This window comes from Triturus cristatus, chromosome 7 (genome assembly GCF_964204655.1).
Source record: "Triturus cristatus chromosome 7, aTriCri1.1, whole genome shotgun sequence".
NCBI classification, from domain to species: Eukaryota; Metazoa; Chordata; class Amphibia; order Caudata; family Salamandridae; genus Triturus; species Triturus cristatus.
The window spans coordinates 1,268,548,585-1,268,568,293 of record NC_140590.1 but is presented as its reverse complement, the minus strand read 5'-3'; the positions used below and the strand labels follow the sequence as shown (position 1 = coordinate 1,268,568,293).

The window sequence follows — 19,709 nt, the reverse complement described above, 5'->3', positions numbered from 1 at the left end:
ACCTTGATGGATCTACACAAATGACCCCTTGCTGAATTCAGAATTTTGTCTACTTTTCAAAAATGTATAGCTTTCCAGGATCCATTATTGTTTTTGTACCCATTTCTACCATTAACTGGAAGGAGGTTGAAAGCACAAAAAATAGCAAAAATAGGGTATGTCCCAGAAAAATGCCAAAACTGTATAAAAAATGTTGGTTTTTTGACAAAATTCTGTCATTCCCTAAAAGCTGGAGAAGTGGTGATTTCAGCCCCACAAACCCTTTTTTGATACCATTTGCAGAGAAAAACCCAGAAGCTTTCATTTGCAGCCCGTTTTTCCCATTTTTCACAAAAAAAACAAAATTTTGCTGTATTTTGACTAATTTCTGGGGACCCTCTAGGAGAATCCACAAACCCTGGGTACCTTTAGAATCCCCAAGATGTTGGAAGAAAAGGACGCAACTTTGGCGTGGATACCTAATGTGGTCAAAAAGTTACAGGGGCCTAAGCGCGCACTACCCCAAATAGCCCAAAAAAGGCTTAGCACAGGAGGGGAAAAGGCCTAGCAGCGAAGGGGTTAAACAGTGGAAGACAGAACATGCTATGTTTGTCAATCCAACACAGTAAGGAAGGCAGGAGATTCTATTTTATGTTAGTGATACAGCTAGATCAGCTAGCTTCATAAACATAATGATGTTAGGAGAGGCTGAACATTCCAATGACCACAATTAAGTAATGAACAACAACAAAGAGTTTTTGGAGTCCATGCTTAGGTAACAGGTTTTCAAGGAGACGCTTTTGCGAAGTGCAGCATGATTTCCGACAGTGATGTTCTATCACTGTGTTCGATTTTATTAACTGTAGAAGCATTCCAATCAAAAAAATCACAAGTTAAATCTTATGACTACGCATATGTATGAATAGTGACTGCTTGCTTTAAGGTCTGATAAGTGTAGTTATTGAACTCATTTTACTACTCATAACTGAAGAACTGAACACAAAGCACTGAACGTTGGTGTTGAAGTGAAGAGAGAAGGATGTATCCTTAGATTCTCTGAACTGCACAAAGTGCAAACAAAAATCCTGAGCTCCAATCCCCGGCTTCCCCACTTAACCAAATGTTGTGATCCATGGCCCATCACTTTACTTCACTATGTATCATTTTCTTTAACCATCTAGTTTGAGAGCACACTGAAGTAATTCAGTATGGGATCTGCGCTCCACAAAAACATCACATATACGATTAAAATAAAAGAATGATGCTTCACATATAATAACATAAGCTTTACAAACATAGAATGTGACAAAAATACAAACTATGGTTTCTTGGTGGGCAAGATCGTCGGGAAGTAGCGTATTATTGAACGTTTGAAGTTTATATTACTTTCAATAAATGTCACTCAATTCGGAACTATAATTGCATGTCCTTAATTGACACACCGAGGAATGTTGAAAAATACATTTTATCATAATAAAGTCTTCATCATAGCTTTTCAAAACATGTGTTTCCCATTCTGCTTTGGCTCTTCCCCAAGCCAAAAGCCAAGCCAGACCCCCTCCCCCGAGGCACGGCTCTTCCCAATGTTTTTCGCGTACAGACAAGAAATTTAGCGCCGCCCACACACTTGACTACAGTTCAGCTAACGATAACTTTAGAGTAACCAAATAAGCTAAAGATGCAGACAACCATAAATAGCAAAACGCACCACTGGTACTCCAAAAAACACCCCGAGCTAACTGCCTATCACCTACTCCTTCAGTCATTAGTCTTCTAATTCAGGCGCGCAACGCCCATAGGGCTAAAAGGACTTCAGCAAACTCCCACCCCCCCCCCTCGTGTGTGTAAGCTGAAGCTGCTGTGGGCTCGGCTGAGCAGTGTCTGGAGTCTTATCTCCGGCACGCCCGAGTTTTTCACAAATCTTTCAAAGACTATTTGCATATTTACATGTAAACTGGTTAACAAGGCTTAGTTTTTTTTCTGCTTCCAGTACACCCTGGTCCCCCACTCTGCCTACTCCTTACATTTGTATTTACATTTTACTGCTATAGCGTGAGAATGCATTTCATGAAAAGGAATATAAAGTAGGGTTGCCAAAAGAAAAAATACCAGCCATTTGTTGTTTAAAGAGCCTGCAAGGCCTTGTCTTCACAATGATAGGGTTATAAACAAAATAGTATGTGTTCATTTGTAATTTGACTTTTCTGTCTTTGTTCCCTTTAATCATCAGTCATGGATCATTCAGGCAGCCCTAGAACACAATTAAAAATGCTCAGGTATGCACAGATAAGTGTACAGCCTGGGACATCAATATAATGAGCTGGCAACCCTAATCACAAGACTGGAAGCTTGTTGCAGGATGAGCACAATATTTATTTCCTCAACCCTCGATCCCTGAACAGGGTTGGACTGGGAACGCAAACCGGCCTTGGCAATTGAGTGGGACCGGCCGCGGGGGTGAGGATGCGCATGGTAAACACTGCAGCAGTTTTTGGTACAGGGGGCCGATATTGCAGCAGTCCCCACCGGTCACAAACTGGCCTCCACACTTACAGCCCACCGAGAAAACACCAGGTGCCCGCTATAGCCAGTCCGGCCCTGAATAATGCCATAATAACAATAGTTAACTTATATCTGAAATCCTACGCCAGCCTTCAATAACATCCTGAGTTACTTCATGTGCCTGAGAATGCACCCTGCATTCAGACAACTCACTCCTCATTCTCACCCTTCACTTTCACACTCACCCTGATCACCATGCACTCACACTATTCACCCTGCACTCACAGCAGTCACCTTGCACACACAGTGACCACACTGCACTTATACCACTCGCCATTAACTCACACCGTTCTCCCTCCATTTACCCTGCGGTCACATGAGCATACTGCTCACTCTGCACTCTTGTAACACTTTACTCACATGTCCCCCTCACTGCTCAATCTGCAATCTCACTCAAACAAGCCCATCACTAACAATACATTCTGTAGCGTTGCGCTCTAGACTTCACTAGCGTATTGACGTCGACGCGCGGCAGCCATTTTGTAGGCCGCGAGTAAGCGCCGAACCCGCGAACGAGTCGGACGTTCACCGGCGCTCTCCCGGCCTTAGAGAATGTTAAATGGAAATAAAGCCTATAATTCTTAATACCAAACTGTGAGTTCTGATGCTTCCTGCCCAGCACACCCACACACTACACATGGCGACGAGGGCTGGGATCTGCAAAGAAGAAGACTGAAGAGAGCCTGAGCACTAGAGCACGTGGCAAGGAACCAGGGAAGCAGCACTATAGACCCACACAGGTATTCAGGAGGGAGAGCGCGGCAGAGGGGACGCTTGGGCCTCGAGCACCACTTATAAGGTGCATACACCTCGTGATCGCACAGGGCGAACCCCATAGCCACCAGCAAGAGCCATAGCCACGAGGCACAGGGGGGAGCGACACCAAGCCACGACCAACCAAGACAGCACACCACCTGGCAGGCTGTGCGGGGAGGGCCGTGATCCTTTCAGGCCACTGATACGAGCGACAGGCTGTCCAGGACACGGGCACGGGGCACACGAGTAAAGCGGCCCTCTAGGCACTATACGGAAGAGGGAGGCCCTGGCGGAGCAGGCAGAGCAAAGTAGAGGCGGCGGAGCGGCGGCACACCAGAGCCCCCCACGCCGGCAAAGACAGAGTGCGCCTGGCAGTCCAAGGGGAGAAGACGAGTCACCGAGGGGAAGAGCGGCAATGTGCGCCCAACCATCCTCATTCAGGACACCGATCCCCTTCCTACCCAAACCTGGAGAACCGTCGATGAAATGGGAGGACTGGAGAGAATACTTCATGAATTATGTAGAAGCCCTGGAAGACGAGGCAGGAGAAGCATTCCCCAGCAAAAGGAAGAAAAGGATTTTTCTGCACAATCTGGGACCGGAAGGAATCAGAGTATTTCAGAATATAGTCCCCACGCCGAGGCAGGCGGCAGATGACGACGTGTTCCAGCAAGTGATAGACGACTTAAACAAGCACTACAGACCAGCGGTATGCACGTCCATAGATAGATATAACTTCCAACAAAGGAAGCAGGCAGAAGGGGAGTCCATAGACGAATACGTAGCGGCATTGAGGAAATTACCCATCACATGTAAATTTGGCACGGTGCATGATGAGTTCATCAAAGACCAAATTGGGATGACGTCAGTCACGTATTTGGGGCATGTGATCAGTGACCAAGGCATCACCCCCAAACAGTCCAACGTCAAGGCGATATGCGATGCTCCACCGCCAAAGTCCAAGGAGGAAGTTAGGTTGTTCCTAGGCATGGCCGAGTTTTATAGCAAATTCGTACAGCACTTCGCCACAAAGACACACCACTTGCGACAATTTCTACGGGACAAGACCAGATTCGAGTGGACTAAGGAAACACAAGAGGAGTTCCAGAAGATAAAAACGGACATCAGCACAGCCGTCCCGCTGAGTGGATACGACCCACGAGCCGGATCAGTATTGACGACAGATGCCAGTGAGCGGGACCTGGGAGCAGTCCTTATTCAGGAATCGGAAGGGGGAGAACTGTCCACCCTCAGCTTCGCATCCAGATCGCTGTCTCCCACTGAGCAAAAGTACAGCGTTATAGAAAAAGAAATGCTGGCAGTAGTCTGGGCCATGGATAAGTTCCGTGTCAACAAAAGGGAGGAGAGAAAGGGGTGGGCTATTTTTATTGAGGTCCTGCACATAGGCCCTAAGCTATGACAACAAAGAAAGATGTGCAGTTCCTACAAAGTGGAAGGTCTGGGGGAGAAGGGTTATCCAAAACCAGACTCTCACCAATGGAATGTGAGTGCACAAGGGATGGGGGTCCCTTAAGGGTGGAACTAAAACCCTCACACACCCAGCAAGCTAGGTGTCATGCTTCATCATCTGGGTTTGCTCCTCGTCGGGTCGGCGGTGCAATACCCGTCGGGCACCCATAAAGGGGCTCTTTACCGGAGATCTTTTGTTCCCTGCCGTTTGGTGCGTGCGTGTGAGGGCCCGTGCGTGTAGATGTGTGTGAGTGAGTAAAAAAGGTTGGTTAGTCTGAAATACCACTTTATTGACTCAGTAAACCACCTTATTAAAAAGGTTGAGTGGCGTTAAAGCTAAAGTGCTCACAAAGGGAGGAGTGGCTAGCTGCGCTCTACTCTTCTGGTCAACATGTTTCGCGCCCAATGGGTCAGGAGGATCCCTTGGCACTTCGTCAGGACCGGTGATACAATAGTGATATGTGCAAGAACTATCTACAGTGTGGTGTGCTAGGGTGGGTGTAAAGTGACTACCCACCCACTACTGGTTCCCCTAATTTGTCTGTATTCTGATATCAAGGAGGTCACCTAGAAAAATAGAAAAAAATGAGAAAGGGACATAGTGAAAAACCCCATTCGTTGAGATCTGTACAAAAATTGCACCAGTTCATATTCAACCGGTATTGCAGTTTCACACATTCTAGACAACAAGCAGGCAGTCTTAATGTCCATGTATCAATGTATCAATACTTGTGATTATTGCAAAAAGGATTAAAATTAATTTTAAGGAAGCATAGCAACATCTGGTTAAAAACAGCTGTGGTTAGACAGTTGTGATAGGGTGCCATGGTTAAGTATGGACTCACCTAATCCTAATATAAAAACCTCATCATCTGGTACATGGCGCGTCGTCAAGGGGAGAAACACATTCGTTTCCTGTGGGACAGTAATGTAAAATAGGTGATGGCAAGTGTGAGCGTACAGGATACCATCAAGCATAGTCATTGTTCTAATCCCGTATGCCTCTTAAAATATAGCCGGAATGTATGTCGGCAAGTATCAGTATGTAGAGGGAAACAAAGTAGTTTCATGCGGGACAGAAAATGTAAAAACAGGTGATGGCAGAGGAGTGTATCCCGGTTAAACATCAAGCACAGTCACTGGTCTAATCCCGAGTGATTCCTAAGATACACCCGGAGTGTGAGCCAGCAAGTGTATATATCCAGGGCCATATATGTCTATATAATCGTATAGGGCCGCAGACCCGTTGCATCTTAAACCGGGCTCATTTAACTTTTAAGTTATTTCGTTATAACCTTGACACCCAAGTATGGAGCAGTGTGATAAAATCGGGTGGGAGGAGGCGGAAGAGGGAAAGAGGTATTACCCTTAGTCGTCTGTTTCGCTCATTCCTTGGTTCCAAAGTCGGGGTAGCAAGATGTTTACTTACAGTTTGTAGTCCCCCTGGAGGTCCGTTAACCTGCCCACGTCGCCGAAACCGGAAGGTAATCGTTGTTCCGGCGGCGCTGGGTTATATCAGACTGTTAATTGGCTAAAAGTCGGTCACGTGGTTCTGAAGCCACACCTGTAGTAACTGCTAGTAGCCAGAGCGTGTATGCCTTAATATAGAAGCTTATCCTCGGCGCCATGATGGAGTGGTGCGGTGTTAGTCAAATGTACAAAAAGGTTCTAGTGTGGGTATCGTAGCTCAGTTGGATCATGGAGTGGTGCGGTGTTTTAAAAGGCTCACAAGAAAGAGGGGTCTTTTAGTGGTATGTCACCAAAAGGGATATCTTAAAAAATGGTGTAGCTCACTATTTCAAAAATACATGCGTACATAAATCGCTGAGTATAAAGAGTTGTGTCTAGAATGTTTACTTCTGGAGTGGTAAATAACAATAAGGTGGGCTAGCACTATGTGTGTTGTGATGGTAACCAAGTATGCATAGTGCATGTGCATTCTGGTCCAACAAAGGTCTATATAGACTACCCATGTATTTCTGGCTGATAGTTAGAAAAGGTCAAATGCCCTGTCAGTGTGATACCGCCGCCCAGGGTATTTCATCATTGAGACCATGTGAGTTTGATGAAGGGCGGTGTACCCACCGTTGTTCCAGCCTGAAAAGGGAATGTTGGGACATGCCTGGGTGGCTTTCCAGGACAATCCAGCGTAAATCACTAGGGGTGTGTTTACGCTCAAGGCAATGGCTGTAAAGTTTCGTGTTTGATCTGCCACACCTTACGTTACTTTTATGTTCAGTAATGCGTGTTTTTACTGTTCGTGTCGTCATCCCTATGTAATAGAGGTCGCATGGGCATATCAATAGGTATATGCAGTTAGTTGAATTGCAGTTCGTGTGTCGTTTTAGGGCCCATTCGAAATGGGCAGACAGGCGGATGGATTTAGCCACAATGGTGTGTCCGCAACACGTGCAACCCCCACAGGTGTAGTGGCCCTGTACAGGGGGAAGGTTCCATAAGGTGTTTTGTACGGGATTCATGTTTTTCTTGGGTCTGGTGTGAACCAAGGTGTCCTTGAGGTTACTGGTCCTCTTAAAGGCAAAACTTGGTGGGGGAATCGTGAGTGTACCCGTGGACAGTATCCCCCAATGTTTTTTTATAACTTTTTTAAGGTTATTGGAATCTGGTGTGAAGGAGGTAACACAGGTGATGGTCTCTGTATTTTCTCTTGTTCTCACCTCGAGTAGGGCCTCCCGATTGTTATTTCTGGCCCTCTTCATAGAGTTTCGTATCACTCGAGGGGGATAGCCTCTTTGTGTAAGATTTTCTGATAGGGTATTGGCCTCGGTTTTGTAGTCGTTAGTGGAACTGCAATTCCTCCTAAGGCATAGGAACTGGCCGAACGGTAAGTTGTCACGTAGGGCCTTAGGGTAATGACTGCTGTAGAGGAGGAGGCTGTTTTTGTCAGTTGGTTTTCTATACAAACTCGTACTCAACCCTGTGGATGCAAGTCTGATGGTCAAATCCAAGAAGGGGATCTCGGAGTCAGAAATGTGACGTATGAATTTTAGAAACTGGTTTTTGGTGTTAATCCAGTTACAAAACTCGTTGCAAGTGGATAAATCACCTCTCCATAAGATGAGGACGTCGTCGAAGTAACGTTTCCAGAGAGTGAGGTTTGAGCCGTAGGGGTTCTCCGCATTCATTATCACTGCATCCTCAAAAGCCGCCATGTACAGGCAGGCCACACTTGGGGCGAAGGTACTACCCATGGAAGTGCCCTGGGATTAATGGTAGAGATTTTCTTTGAATGCAAAGTAGTTCTCAGTGAGGGCTAATGTGGCCATGTCCATAATGAATGTTATAGGGGTAGGGGATGTCCATTCCCCTTTGTGCAGGGCCGCCTCTACCACAGCCAGGGTAGCCTGTTGCGGGATGTTGGTGTAGAGGGCCTCTACATCTAGGGTCACTAGTAGATCAATGTTCTCGGTGTCCTGTATCCCCTCAATTATGTTTAGAATATCAGTTGTGTCCCTGACATATGAAGGGGTCTCTTTTACCAAAGGCTGTAGGAAGTGATCACAGAACTTCGACAAAGGTTCAAGTAGGGAGCCGATGCCTGAAACAATTGGTCTCCCAGGGGTGGGGTGGTACCCTTGTGTTCCTTGGGCAGTGTATAGAAGTAAGGTATGATAGGGTTGGAAGTTGTGAGAAAATCCGCTTCTTTTTTCGTAATCCACCCATTAGTTTCCGCCTCCATCACCTTGCTCGCTATTGCTGATTGCAATCTCGTGGTGGGATCAAAGTTGATGGGTGTATAGTATTTTTTGTCATCAAGTTGTCGTAGGCATTCTGTTTCATAGTCCTCAGTGGACTGGATTACTGTAGCCCCACCCTTGTCAGCCTGTTTGATGATAATGGTAGTGTCAGCTGCCAATGCTCTAGTCGCTTCCCTTTCTCTACGAGTAAGGTTGTAGTATGTTGGACTTTTGTTCTGAACGCTGTTCAGATCTTTAAGTACCGCCTTCTCAAAGGTGAGTACCTCTGTAGGAATCATGCTGTTAGTGGGAGTAAAAGTAGAAGCCTTATGTAAGCCAGTGTCAGTGGACTCGGCTATGGGTTCGTCCTGGAAGTATGCTTTAAGGCGTATTTTCCGGAAAGAATTCTGAACCTCACATATCTTCTCAAATTTGTCCACTTTAGGGGTGGGTACAAAGCCCAGTCCCTTCCTTATGACATCTTCCTCTATGTCACTCAAAGGTCTGTTGGAGAGGTTGATGACTAATCCCTCTGTCCCCTCCTTTTGCTCCGGGTTTCCATTTGTGGCTGTGGTTGGTCTTGCCATTGGACATGTGGTGTGGTTTGCTGTTGTCCTCGCTTTCGCCCTCTTCCTCTGCCCCAGCCTCTGCCTAAAAAAGGGTTGGGGTTGTTACCAGGGTAGAATTGTGGCGGGTATTGAGGAAACATGGGGTATTGCCAAAAAGGAGGCTGCGGGGGGACAGGGAACATGGGACCACCCTGGTTGTGGTACAGCTGTGTGTTAGTTTTTTTCTGATTCCTATTATTCCAACTCCCTGTGCTGGAGTCACTGGACGACCCCCTCCTACTCTGATTGGAGTCCTCATCACTTGAATATCCTGTCCTGGTTGAGGTGTAGTCTGCCTTTAAATAAGGGAAGACTCTTTCTTTGTCGAATCTGGAGATATCTTTCTGCAGTTTCGCTATTTTTTGTTTAAGCAAAAACTCCCTGCTTTCAGAGATCTCCTGGTTAATCTCTGCTAGCTTGGTTTTAAAGATTGTCGGTTGAATAGCAGGTTTCATGGTACTCTCAATACCCTGAATGCGTACGAGGATGGAATCAGCCAATCTCTTGGCTGTCCCTATGATGAGTACCAACAGATCCCTGGTGCATTTCCATGACACCAGGGACCACTCCTTCTTGAATAAAGGATCATCAAGGAACAGTCTGGGTACAAGATTCACAATGAGCCCATTAGGGGCGATGTTGGCCCTTAGGTACTCAGTCATCATTGCCCCATGTATGGTTATTTTTAGCCATTCCTTCTTTAAAGCTGTTAAGTTTGTCCAGTCGTCCGACTGGGAACCAGATGCTATGCTACCGTCAGCTACTAAGAGCGACGGTGTTCTTAGAATATCAGACACAGCGTCTTTGCCGTAGCTGATACCTAGTTCCCCTTCCATAGTTATTGGAGGGAAATGGACCTAGCAGTGCCACTTGGTACTATAGGTAACCCTGAAATGTTTCTCCTGCGGGGGTCTCCCGCGCTAAATATGTCAACAAAAGGGAGGAGAGAAAGGGGTGGGCTATTTTTATTGAGGTCCTGCACATAGGCCCTAAGCTATGACAACAAAGAAAGGACCCGACCCGACGAGGAGCAAACCCAGATGATGAAGCATGACACCTAGCTTGCTGGGTGTGTGAGGGTTTTAGTTCCATCCTTAAGGGACCCCCATCCCTTGTGCACTCACATTCCATTGGTGAGAGTCTGGTTTTGGATAACCCTTCTCCCCCAGACCATGCACTTTGTAGGAACTGCACATCTTTCTTTGTTGCCATGGATAAGTTCCGTCAGTTCTTATGGGGCACGAGATTCAAGCTGAGAACCGACCACAAGCCCCTGATCAAAGTCCTCACATCATCAGGACATGCCACAGCGACGCCGCGCATCGCGAAGATGACGTTGAAATTGTTGGACTACAGATACGATGTGGAGCACATCCCAGGACAAAGGAACAAAGTAGCCGACTACCTTAGTCGAGCGTCAGCCATGGAGGAAGCGCCCAAGGCGTCTGAAGACGAGGACATTAAAGTGGCATTCATGGAAGATCACGAATGAGTGATAAGTGAGCAAGAGTGGAGGGAAGCGTACGAGACAGACACAGACATGGAAGCAGTCAAGCAATGCATTATAAGAGGATGGTCGGACAAGAGGCACATGGAGGCAACGCTCAGGCAATTCTTCGAAGTGAGAGAAGAGTTGTCTGTTTGCGATCAAGGGATTTTCCTGAGGAGAGGAGAGAAAGTAGTGCCTCCCAACAAGTTGATCCCCCACCTTCTAACTCTCATCCACGAGGGCTACCTGGGCATTGTAAAGTCTGAAATGAGATTGAAGCAGACGTACTGGTGGCCGGCGATGGACAACCAGATAGAGAGGCATGTGCGGGAGTGTGGCCAATGCCAAAAAGCGGACAAGTCTCTGAGCCTGATGCGACCACCCCTAGGGAAATTTGACAACCCAGAGATCCCATGGGAGGACCTATCCATAGACATCCTAGGCCCGATATTGGACAACCAGGGAATCCAAAAATATGTGTTGGTACTTGTTGATAGGTACTCCAAGTGGCCGGAGGTGGACGTACAAGAAGACATGGATACGGACAAACTATTAAAAGTTCCTAACGGCTGTCTTCCTGAGAGAAGGTATTCCACGCTCTCTCCTAAGTGACAATGGGCCTCAATTTGTATCAGAAAAATGGAACACCTACATGGGAAGGAATGGCATTAGGATTAAACACACGTCTATATACCACCCAGCAGGGAATGGTCTAGCCGAAAGATTTAACCGAGTCATTATGGGGTCCGTACAGTCGGCGATTGTGAGTGGTAAAGACTGGGAAAAGGAACTGAAGAGCATGTTATGGGCGTATAGGATCACACCTACCAGCACGGGGTACAGCTCCTTCCAGATCCTAAGGGGTAGAGACCCCTTCACAAAAGATAATGTAGCCTGGAAGGAGCGCACCATCACGAGCAAGTGGTCCCCGGCCGTAGTATACCACAATCTAGAGAAAGCACAGAGGATATATACGGAACACTACAACAAAAGGAACAAGCATTTACAATGCAATGGTCTCTGCATTGTTAAAGTTAGAGCTATTGGCATTGCTCATGACATTATTTTTGTTTATGTTTTTGTTTTTAAAACATTTAAAGAAACAGCATTGTTATTTACAATGTCAATAGATTAATCACTCTCGAATGCGAGACCTATTGCATTTGCACCCACACACAGAGCCACACACAAAGCCACCCACATACACAGAGCCACCCATTGAGCCACTCACATAGAGCCACCCACAGAGCCACCAACACACACACACACGCAGTAGCCCACTGACTTATTTACATTATGTGCACTTTGTGATCTGCATGGTACATGTTCTTTGCTGCAGGCACATTAACCCTATGTGCTACCTTTGCCGGAGTCAAAACTTCCACTAGACAAAACTCCGATCTCTCTGTAGGTAGAACATTAAACACCAGAGTCATCATGACATACAGTATACTGTATTTCAGCAATCTGATACCTGATTGGATTCGGGTCAAGTTTGCGTTATATAAAATAAAACTCTGCAATATAGGTAATCCAGACAATACTTTTCAAATCTATACATGCATCTTGTTTTTCTTAGGGTGATAGTTTTATCAGACACAATATGTTTATTTTTTTTATGGTAACGCTCTAGTACCGTGCAGCTCGTTAAACTATTACAAAATGAGTCAAAAATGCCCAATCTAATAAATGGATTTCTATTGATGATGGATGATTAGATGAATAAACTGGGTATAACCTCGGCTAACTGAAAGAGAAAATCAAATTACTTCCAAGTCCAAAATAACGAGTTCCCAGTCATAGCTAACATTTCCGCTGTATTTGCTGGGCCATATAGAAACGTATGCAACATCACTCCAAAATATGCTAATTCAGTATGACAATACCATACTCCTTCAGGCTCGGTGTTTATGTTGTGTCCTGCAGCCTCGAAAAACGGAGCAGTTCGCTGTGATCTCGCAAGTGAAAGCAGCTCCTGGCGTTGAATACAGACCTTAATAAACCTAGAAATGCCTGTTATGCACATTTCTTATGAGCTGGCATTACCCCAGAGACTCGTGTTTTCCCAGAGCGTTTCCATCTCTGAAATTCCTTCAGAAGTGCTTCAAATTTGCGAACATGTGATGGTTAAAAATATATATTTTTTCTTTAGTCAAATAAATGGCATCTGCCAAAAAACACGAGTCCAAACTTTTTTGAGTTTCGTAACATCGGGTGGGACACGTGACCCGACTGGGAGCTGGAGAGCTTCTGACGAGCCCTGCATGCTGGACTGTCTCCAACTTTACATCGAGCAATTCTCGTGTACTGGAAATACTTCTGTGAAAACACGCCTCGCTGGCTTGAGGTAAGGGCGTGCCTCATTGTTACATTAACTAGATACCAATGCCAGATTTTTTTCCCGGTTTATTGAAAAGCTGTTTAAGGAATCGTAACGAACGGTTCAGTTTATGAGGCTGCTGAAAACAACATAAAAAGTGAGCGCACAGGAATAAGGTAATGAAATTCTATTTTGTATCGCATTTTCAGTAGTATTTTATGCACCTTGTTGAATATGTTCTTTTTTGCTTACACTTGGTAGGGGCCAGCCTGAGAGGACAGGGGGGAGGAGACCAGAGCAGCAGCTGAACACGGGAGCGGAGAGCAGGGGGAGAGGACGCCATTAACACCACTGCCTTTCTCCGAGGTGAAGCAGAAATGCCTCGGAGAAACACAGCGGCGTTTTCGGATTCGGGGGGCGTGTTTTTCTTTTCTCTCCTCTTGCCATTGACTGGAATGTTTACATTCCAGAGGAGAGAAAGAATCGAAAAAACACGCCCCCGAATCCGAAAAAGACGGGGCTTAAACGGACAGACGCCCCTCTCCTCCAATGGCTAGCCTCCGTTTAGGAAGCCAGCCAATGGAGAAGAGGGGCGGGTTCAAGCCCCGTACTGAAATGATTAAATCTCGTGACCGAGACTGCGCAAGCGCAGCCTTCGCTAGCCGAGACCTAAAAAGTGGCCGACATTCAAGGGGCGTGGCCGACATTCAAGGGGCGTGGCCGACATTCAAGGGGCGTGGCCGACATTCAAGGGGTGTGGCCCACGTTCAAGGAGCAGAGGTACAGAATGACTTAAGTGTCAGAGCGCAGCCTCCACAACATAAGAAAACCAGACAGGGAAGCACCAAGGGGAATTAAATTAAAATTAAAAAATTTGCATCAGAAAAGCGGCGTTAAAAAATACGGACATGTTTTTATAAATGTCATGTTCCCTTTGCAGAATCATAAAGCATGAACAAATGGTTATTTTTTATAGTTGTTTTTCCATTTGACAGTTTTATATAGTGTGAATTCAGCCAAAGACAAAGGCTATTTGAGTTCTATTCATTAGCACCAGTTACAGTACACAAGATCCGATTTTTTTATCTAAGGGCCTGGGCGATGAAGTGATCTGCCCAGAATCACAGGGTGTTGAGCAGACGCTGGGACTCAAACCTGATTCCCCATTTCTGCAACTCTGGCGTCAGGCCACATATGCCTATGCACACACAAGGAATGAAAGTGGGAGAATACTGTTCTTACGAAGGACACAGGGCCAAGGTGACAATGGCCTACAAGCTGAGCAACTAAAACAAGCTGTGTTAAGGGACTATAAGGCAGAGCTCATAGAAGAAAGGACATATCGGTCCAAAGCATCCAGACCTTGAGACTCCCTGTCTGGAGGGACGTCAAGCACAGTGCCAAAGTTGGGGGAGGCTGTAGCAGCCTGAATCATAAAACTTTGCGAAGTTGGCTGGCAGGAAAGACAGAGCGATGTAGGCACATGGTAGAGCGGCTCTTAAGTAGAGGATCAATGGCCACTTCCACAGAAGGAAGCTGTAGCCCCAGAACTACGTAAACTTTTCAGAAAAGCTGAGGTAGCTTCTGAAGCGAGGCAAAGAGGCAAAAAAAAGGCCCATGGATGGGAAAAAATCAAGGACACTAGCACCATTAAGGGCAGAAACCCAATAAAACTCTGGAAGAGGCTCATTCATGTGATCACATACATCACCAAAATACCAAAAAAGTGTGTCAAGGATAAAATATGAGAGGGCTCCTCTGAAAGTGGAGGAAGGTAGCCCGCAGAGGATTGATCCACCGACGCCGTTCCCGATGTCGATCGGTGCCGAGAAGGCAACACATCAGTGTCAGGGAAGGGAGACAAAGATGGGGCGATCGATGACGGCGATGCCAAAGTCGGCGCCAGCGGATACAACACAGGCATCACAGGTAGGAACCCCAAAGGCCTGTGCCCCGGAGCCGATAAGGAGTGGATCACGGATTCGGAGGGCCCTGCTGACATTGAGGGAGGACCCACTGGTTTGGAGTCAATCAAGGCCTCACCAACCTCCCTTGGGTCAAAAAGCACACCAAAGGGAGGTTGAGAGCCAAAAATGGCAAGGAGGGAGAAATAGTATTCTCTCATCTGAGCCAGAGTCATGCCGGTGCCGGAAAATACCGGAAGGCGCGACCCAGATTTTCACTCCGGAGGAATAGGAGGCGAGTCAGGGACACTGCGTACATGCCGTAAAGCTGGGGAAGTCCGCGGTGCCGACCGACTACCGTGTGACTTACCAGGCAACTGCAATGACGAAGAACTTTGGGAGCTGGTCTTCGAGCAGCCCTCAGAGGAAGAAGAGGACCGTGGCCAACGAGGGGCCGTCGACCACTGTGTCACCAACAGCGTCATGTGGAGCTCCTGCAACATCGACGACTGAAACTGAAGATATGGGCTGCACCATTCGGAGACTTGGTGACCACCTAGACACCACATGAAAATGGGATGAGCTTGAAGATAGAAAAAGCACACTTTCATGGTGGTAGGCCAAAATGACAAGAGGTACCGCTCCATGGATCTGTGTGGAAGCACGGAAGGGAAGAAACGGACGTCTGCACCTCAGGGGACAGCTTAAATGGACTCCGATGATGTCCTCAAAATGATCTCTTCATGTATTCACACATTACCACTCTACCATTCCCCCTTCCTGCGCTCACTGTGACGGTACTACCCAATGTCACCTTACTTAACATTCAAAGTCCAGCTTTTTTGTATACCTAAAATATTTATTAGAACATTTCGAGTTTCTTACACTTCTCCACTATTCAACAAAACCTTTTACTTGCACCTTCTATTACTTAAGCCTGGCTCCCATGAATTCTGATATCAAACTGCACATCATGACTCAACTTTACATGTCTATCAAGCTACAAGTCAAAATAAGCTAACGCACATGTCTGTGACTCAACCAACCTACCCCAGCCTGAGAAGAGAAAAGTCAAGGTTTATGTGTAACTTCATGACAAACTAAAAATGTAAGGACGGACGAGATAAAGTAGGCAGGCAGCTCTGTTGCTCAACATCTAGAGCCAGGTAAAGGCAAACTATTGTAAGCACTCGACCGAGCCAAGCTCTGAATTGACCAATGCATAATTAACTGTTGCATCGTGTTTTCTTATTAACTTGTAGCTCTTAAACCAAGGTGGCCAAGCTTGAGACACTACTTTTGTACTCCATGGCCTTCCTTCTAAACATCACTGTCATCAGTGACATTATGTTCATCAGGGTACTACAATTCTGTTTGACAAGAAAATAAACTCCTAGTGTTGCTTGGAAAGCTGTGCTTTTCTGCTCGTTTCTGTACAGGCCTGAGTGCTTAATTTGCGCCAGTGGTTGTAGATGGTGAACATTGACACTCATCTGTGGGAACCATAAAACTATTTATAGAAAGATTCTGAAAGGAGGAGGAAGAGAAAAAACGAGAAACCGTGACAGAGAGAAAGGTGGGATGAAAAAGAACGAACAGGAGTGAGGTAGCAACAAGAAACGTAGGGGTGGTAGAAAAAAGAGGCGAGGCATTCCCGGTAGCCAGCAAAATCAGCCTTCAATAGTGCCAGTGGTAAGCTACTATGAAAAACTTTAGGCCGAGGCAATTATGTTTTTAAAGTCCAAGCATGAACCACAATGCATCAATTGTGGTTTGGGAGAGCCTCAACTAACTGGGGCTCTCTCAAACGTTTACTGCACTCCCAGACCTGACCAGCATCATGCTAAAAAAATACCACAGATTTAAAAAATAAATGTAGCTAAGCCCCGGCACATAAAAGCATCTGCTCGACAACTTCGCGCACTTACATAACTTTACATCTTAAAAGAAACAGTGCATTACGTAGTGCCCAATTATGAACTCTCGCGGGATTCCTTACAGCGGGTAACTCTCGGCCACTGGCGTAAGGCGGACAATGCAGAAATCATCCGAGTAAGGCAGACGCGTCCTTCGGGGCCAGGAGCATGCAAGCCGGCGCACAGGAACCCCTTGGCGGACGGAATTACAATTTCAACCGGAGCTTTCCTGAAAAATATATATTATTTCTCTTGCTTTAATGAACCCGGTGGGATGATAGCAAGAGGAGCGCTTCATTCCGATTGATTTATTAACAGGCCGACCTCACAGAAAAGTAAAAAAGAAGCACACCACTGCCTTTCTCCGAGGCAGAGCAGAAATGCCTCGGAGAAACGCAGTGGCGTTTTCGGATTCGGGGGCGTGTTTTGCTTTTATCTCCTCTTGCCATTGGCTGGAGGAGATAATTAGACTTCTTGAAAAAAACACGCCCCCCCCGATCCAAAAAGGACGGGGCCTAATCGGAATGACGGACCTCTTCTCCAATGGCTGGCCAGCATTCACGAGGCCAGCCAATGGAGAACAGGGGAGAAGAGGGGCGGGTTCAAGCCCCTCTTCTCCAAGTCATTAAATCTTGGATCGAGACTGCGCAAGCGCAGCCTTCGAGCCGAGACCTAAAAATGTCAAAGAGACGGAGCTAGAGCGAGGAGAATGGGTTTGAGTCAAACTAGCCCAGTTACGGGAAAAAGGGGACAGTAAATTCAGTGCGCCATTGCAGGTGGAAGAAGATTATAACCGGTCAGCCCTACTCAGTGACGGGAAGGTTTGGTCACAGGACCGAATGTCCAAGTGCAATAAGATCATGCAATGGAATGGAAGGGAAAGAGGACAAGTGATACCTTCCCGGACACAAGGGACTGAAACCAACCCGGTGGACGCTACTACAGGCAACCCAGGAGAAAGGGGAGGAGATGCAAATGCACATGATGGTAGTGAACTGGGTACCTCAGAACTCTTGGGAAACTACAGCGCATCTCCCAACAAAGGAGTTCCCCCAAGTACCGAAGGGGGAGATGCCAGAATCTCCCAAGAGGGTACCGATCATGCCACTTGCACACCTGTGAGATGCACTCGGACCGGAAGGACTGTGGTGAGACCATCGAAGTTCAGAGACTTTGAGATGGGAGACGGAAGGGAGCATGCACGCAAGTAAATGTATTCTTGTTGATTTTGTTATTGGTAAAAAAGGGAGATATGTAGAGTTGCGCTCTAGTCTTCACTAGCGTGAAGACGTAGACGCGCGGCGGCCATTTTGTAGGCCGCAAGTAAGCGCCGAACCCGCGAATGAGTCGGACATTCGCCGGCGCTCTCCCGGCCTTAGAGAATGTTAAATGGAAATAAAGCCTATAATTCTAATACTAAACTGAGTTCTGATGCTTCCTGCCCAGCACACCCACACACTACACATTCATTCGTCCCACTCTGCACCCAAATTCATATGGTCACCTCACCCACCCTTCAGTCACTCCTCTCACCCTGTTGCACCGCTCACTCACATGGACACTCCTGTCATCCACACAGTGCTGAGGATTAATGTGCCATCTACAAAGAACACCTACCATGCAGATCACAGAACTGAGTGTAAGTAGACTACGAGTAGCGCTATAAAAATATTAAATGTTTGTCAGAAAGGGGCTATAGAGAGATGATGTGCATTGTGGGTGAGCGGTAATGAGGAAATTCATGGAGAAGGAGGAAAGGGGCGCCAAAAAAGACTGATGCGCCGTGAGTGACCAGTGCTAGCCCTGGCTGGGAGTCTTAGCCCCGCCTCGAAGTTTGGGTCTAGTTGCGCCCCTGTTCTATTTGCCATACGTAACAGATCGCACACTGTACCTGAGATCAGGACTCCCCTGCATGAGCCCCTGAACAAATATTTTCATCTCCCGCGCTCCGCTCTCCATGTTTGAACACACCTCCACAACGTTAAAAACATGGAACTGCGCATGCGCACGTTGTGTCACTAATGGCTCGCTGCGACGCATGCGCAATAAGGGCCATGGAGCTCTGGAACTAAGCTAGGTAACGGGGGTAACCACAGGCTACCTCAAGAAACTGTATGGCGGGGTCCGTTTTTGTTGGTGTCGGAGACGCACTCCGTTATCGAGCGAATTCACCCCTCTTTCTTTAGATGCCACACCCAGACTTCCGTGAACACCAGACGATACAAAACTGGCTCTCCTTTCGTTTTAGTATGAACTACCCTTGTTGAAGGAAAGACCCTTAGCACCCATATAGGTCACGTGACAAACACTTCAAGCTCACTTCCTAGTTTTCGGAGTTGTGGTAACAGATTGAAAACCAGGAGAAAACGTTCTGGCGAGGCAGAAATAGCGCTTTCGACTCCGCTCCGCCCCGCCATCTTGAATTCTCAGACTTGAAAAAAGCAGCTCCGTTGCCGTTTATGTAGGGTGACCAGACGTCCCGGATTTCGCCGAACGGTCCTGGTTTTCAGAGGACGGTCCCGGTGTCCCGACGCTTTTTTAAATTTATCTACATGTCCCAGTTTTTGGGACAACGGTCAGGTCATCCTGCGAAGCAGAATTGAAAGGTATCTTCCCCTTTCACAGGAGCCTCTGAAGTGTAAAATAATATATTGTTTTCTGCCAGGCAGCACTGGAGAAGGCTACTGTCTACATCCAGCAGAGATGCAGAGTAGTGGGGGGGGGGGGGGGGGGGACGCAGGGTGGAGGTCCTGCCATTACTAAGGGTATGTAGCCACGTAAATGTGTGTATGTATATACACACACACACTTTTAAAAGCTGTGTGTGTGTATCCGTATATCACACACATTTACAAGGCAACGCAAAAAACGAGACAGGCCAGATATAGAAGTAAGACTAAAAGTTTTAGTCCTGCTTTTACGCCTGACCTGTCCCGGTTTTTGAGTCTCCAAATCTGGTCACCCTACTTTTATGTCCAGGCAGCGCTACAGACTGGAAGATCTATGG

The 19,709-nt window shown here is 46.8% G+C and overlaps 1 protein-coding gene across 1 annotated transcript in view; it reads right to left on the bottom strand.

Moving 5' to 3' along the window:
* HIRIP3 (HIRA interacting protein 3) overlaps positions 1-18,709 on the bottom strand; it is a 200,035-nt gene extending 181,326 nt beyond the window's left edge. The window contains exon 1 of the mRNA XM_085618783.1: positions 18,594-18,709. Coding sequence (XP_085474909.1) covers positions 18,594-18,661 — 68 coding nt within the window. The 5' untranslated portion in view covers positions 18,662-18,709. The remainder of the gene's footprint in view (positions 1-18,593) is intronic.
* Between the last annotated feature and the right edge of the window lie 1,000 nt (positions 18,710-19,709).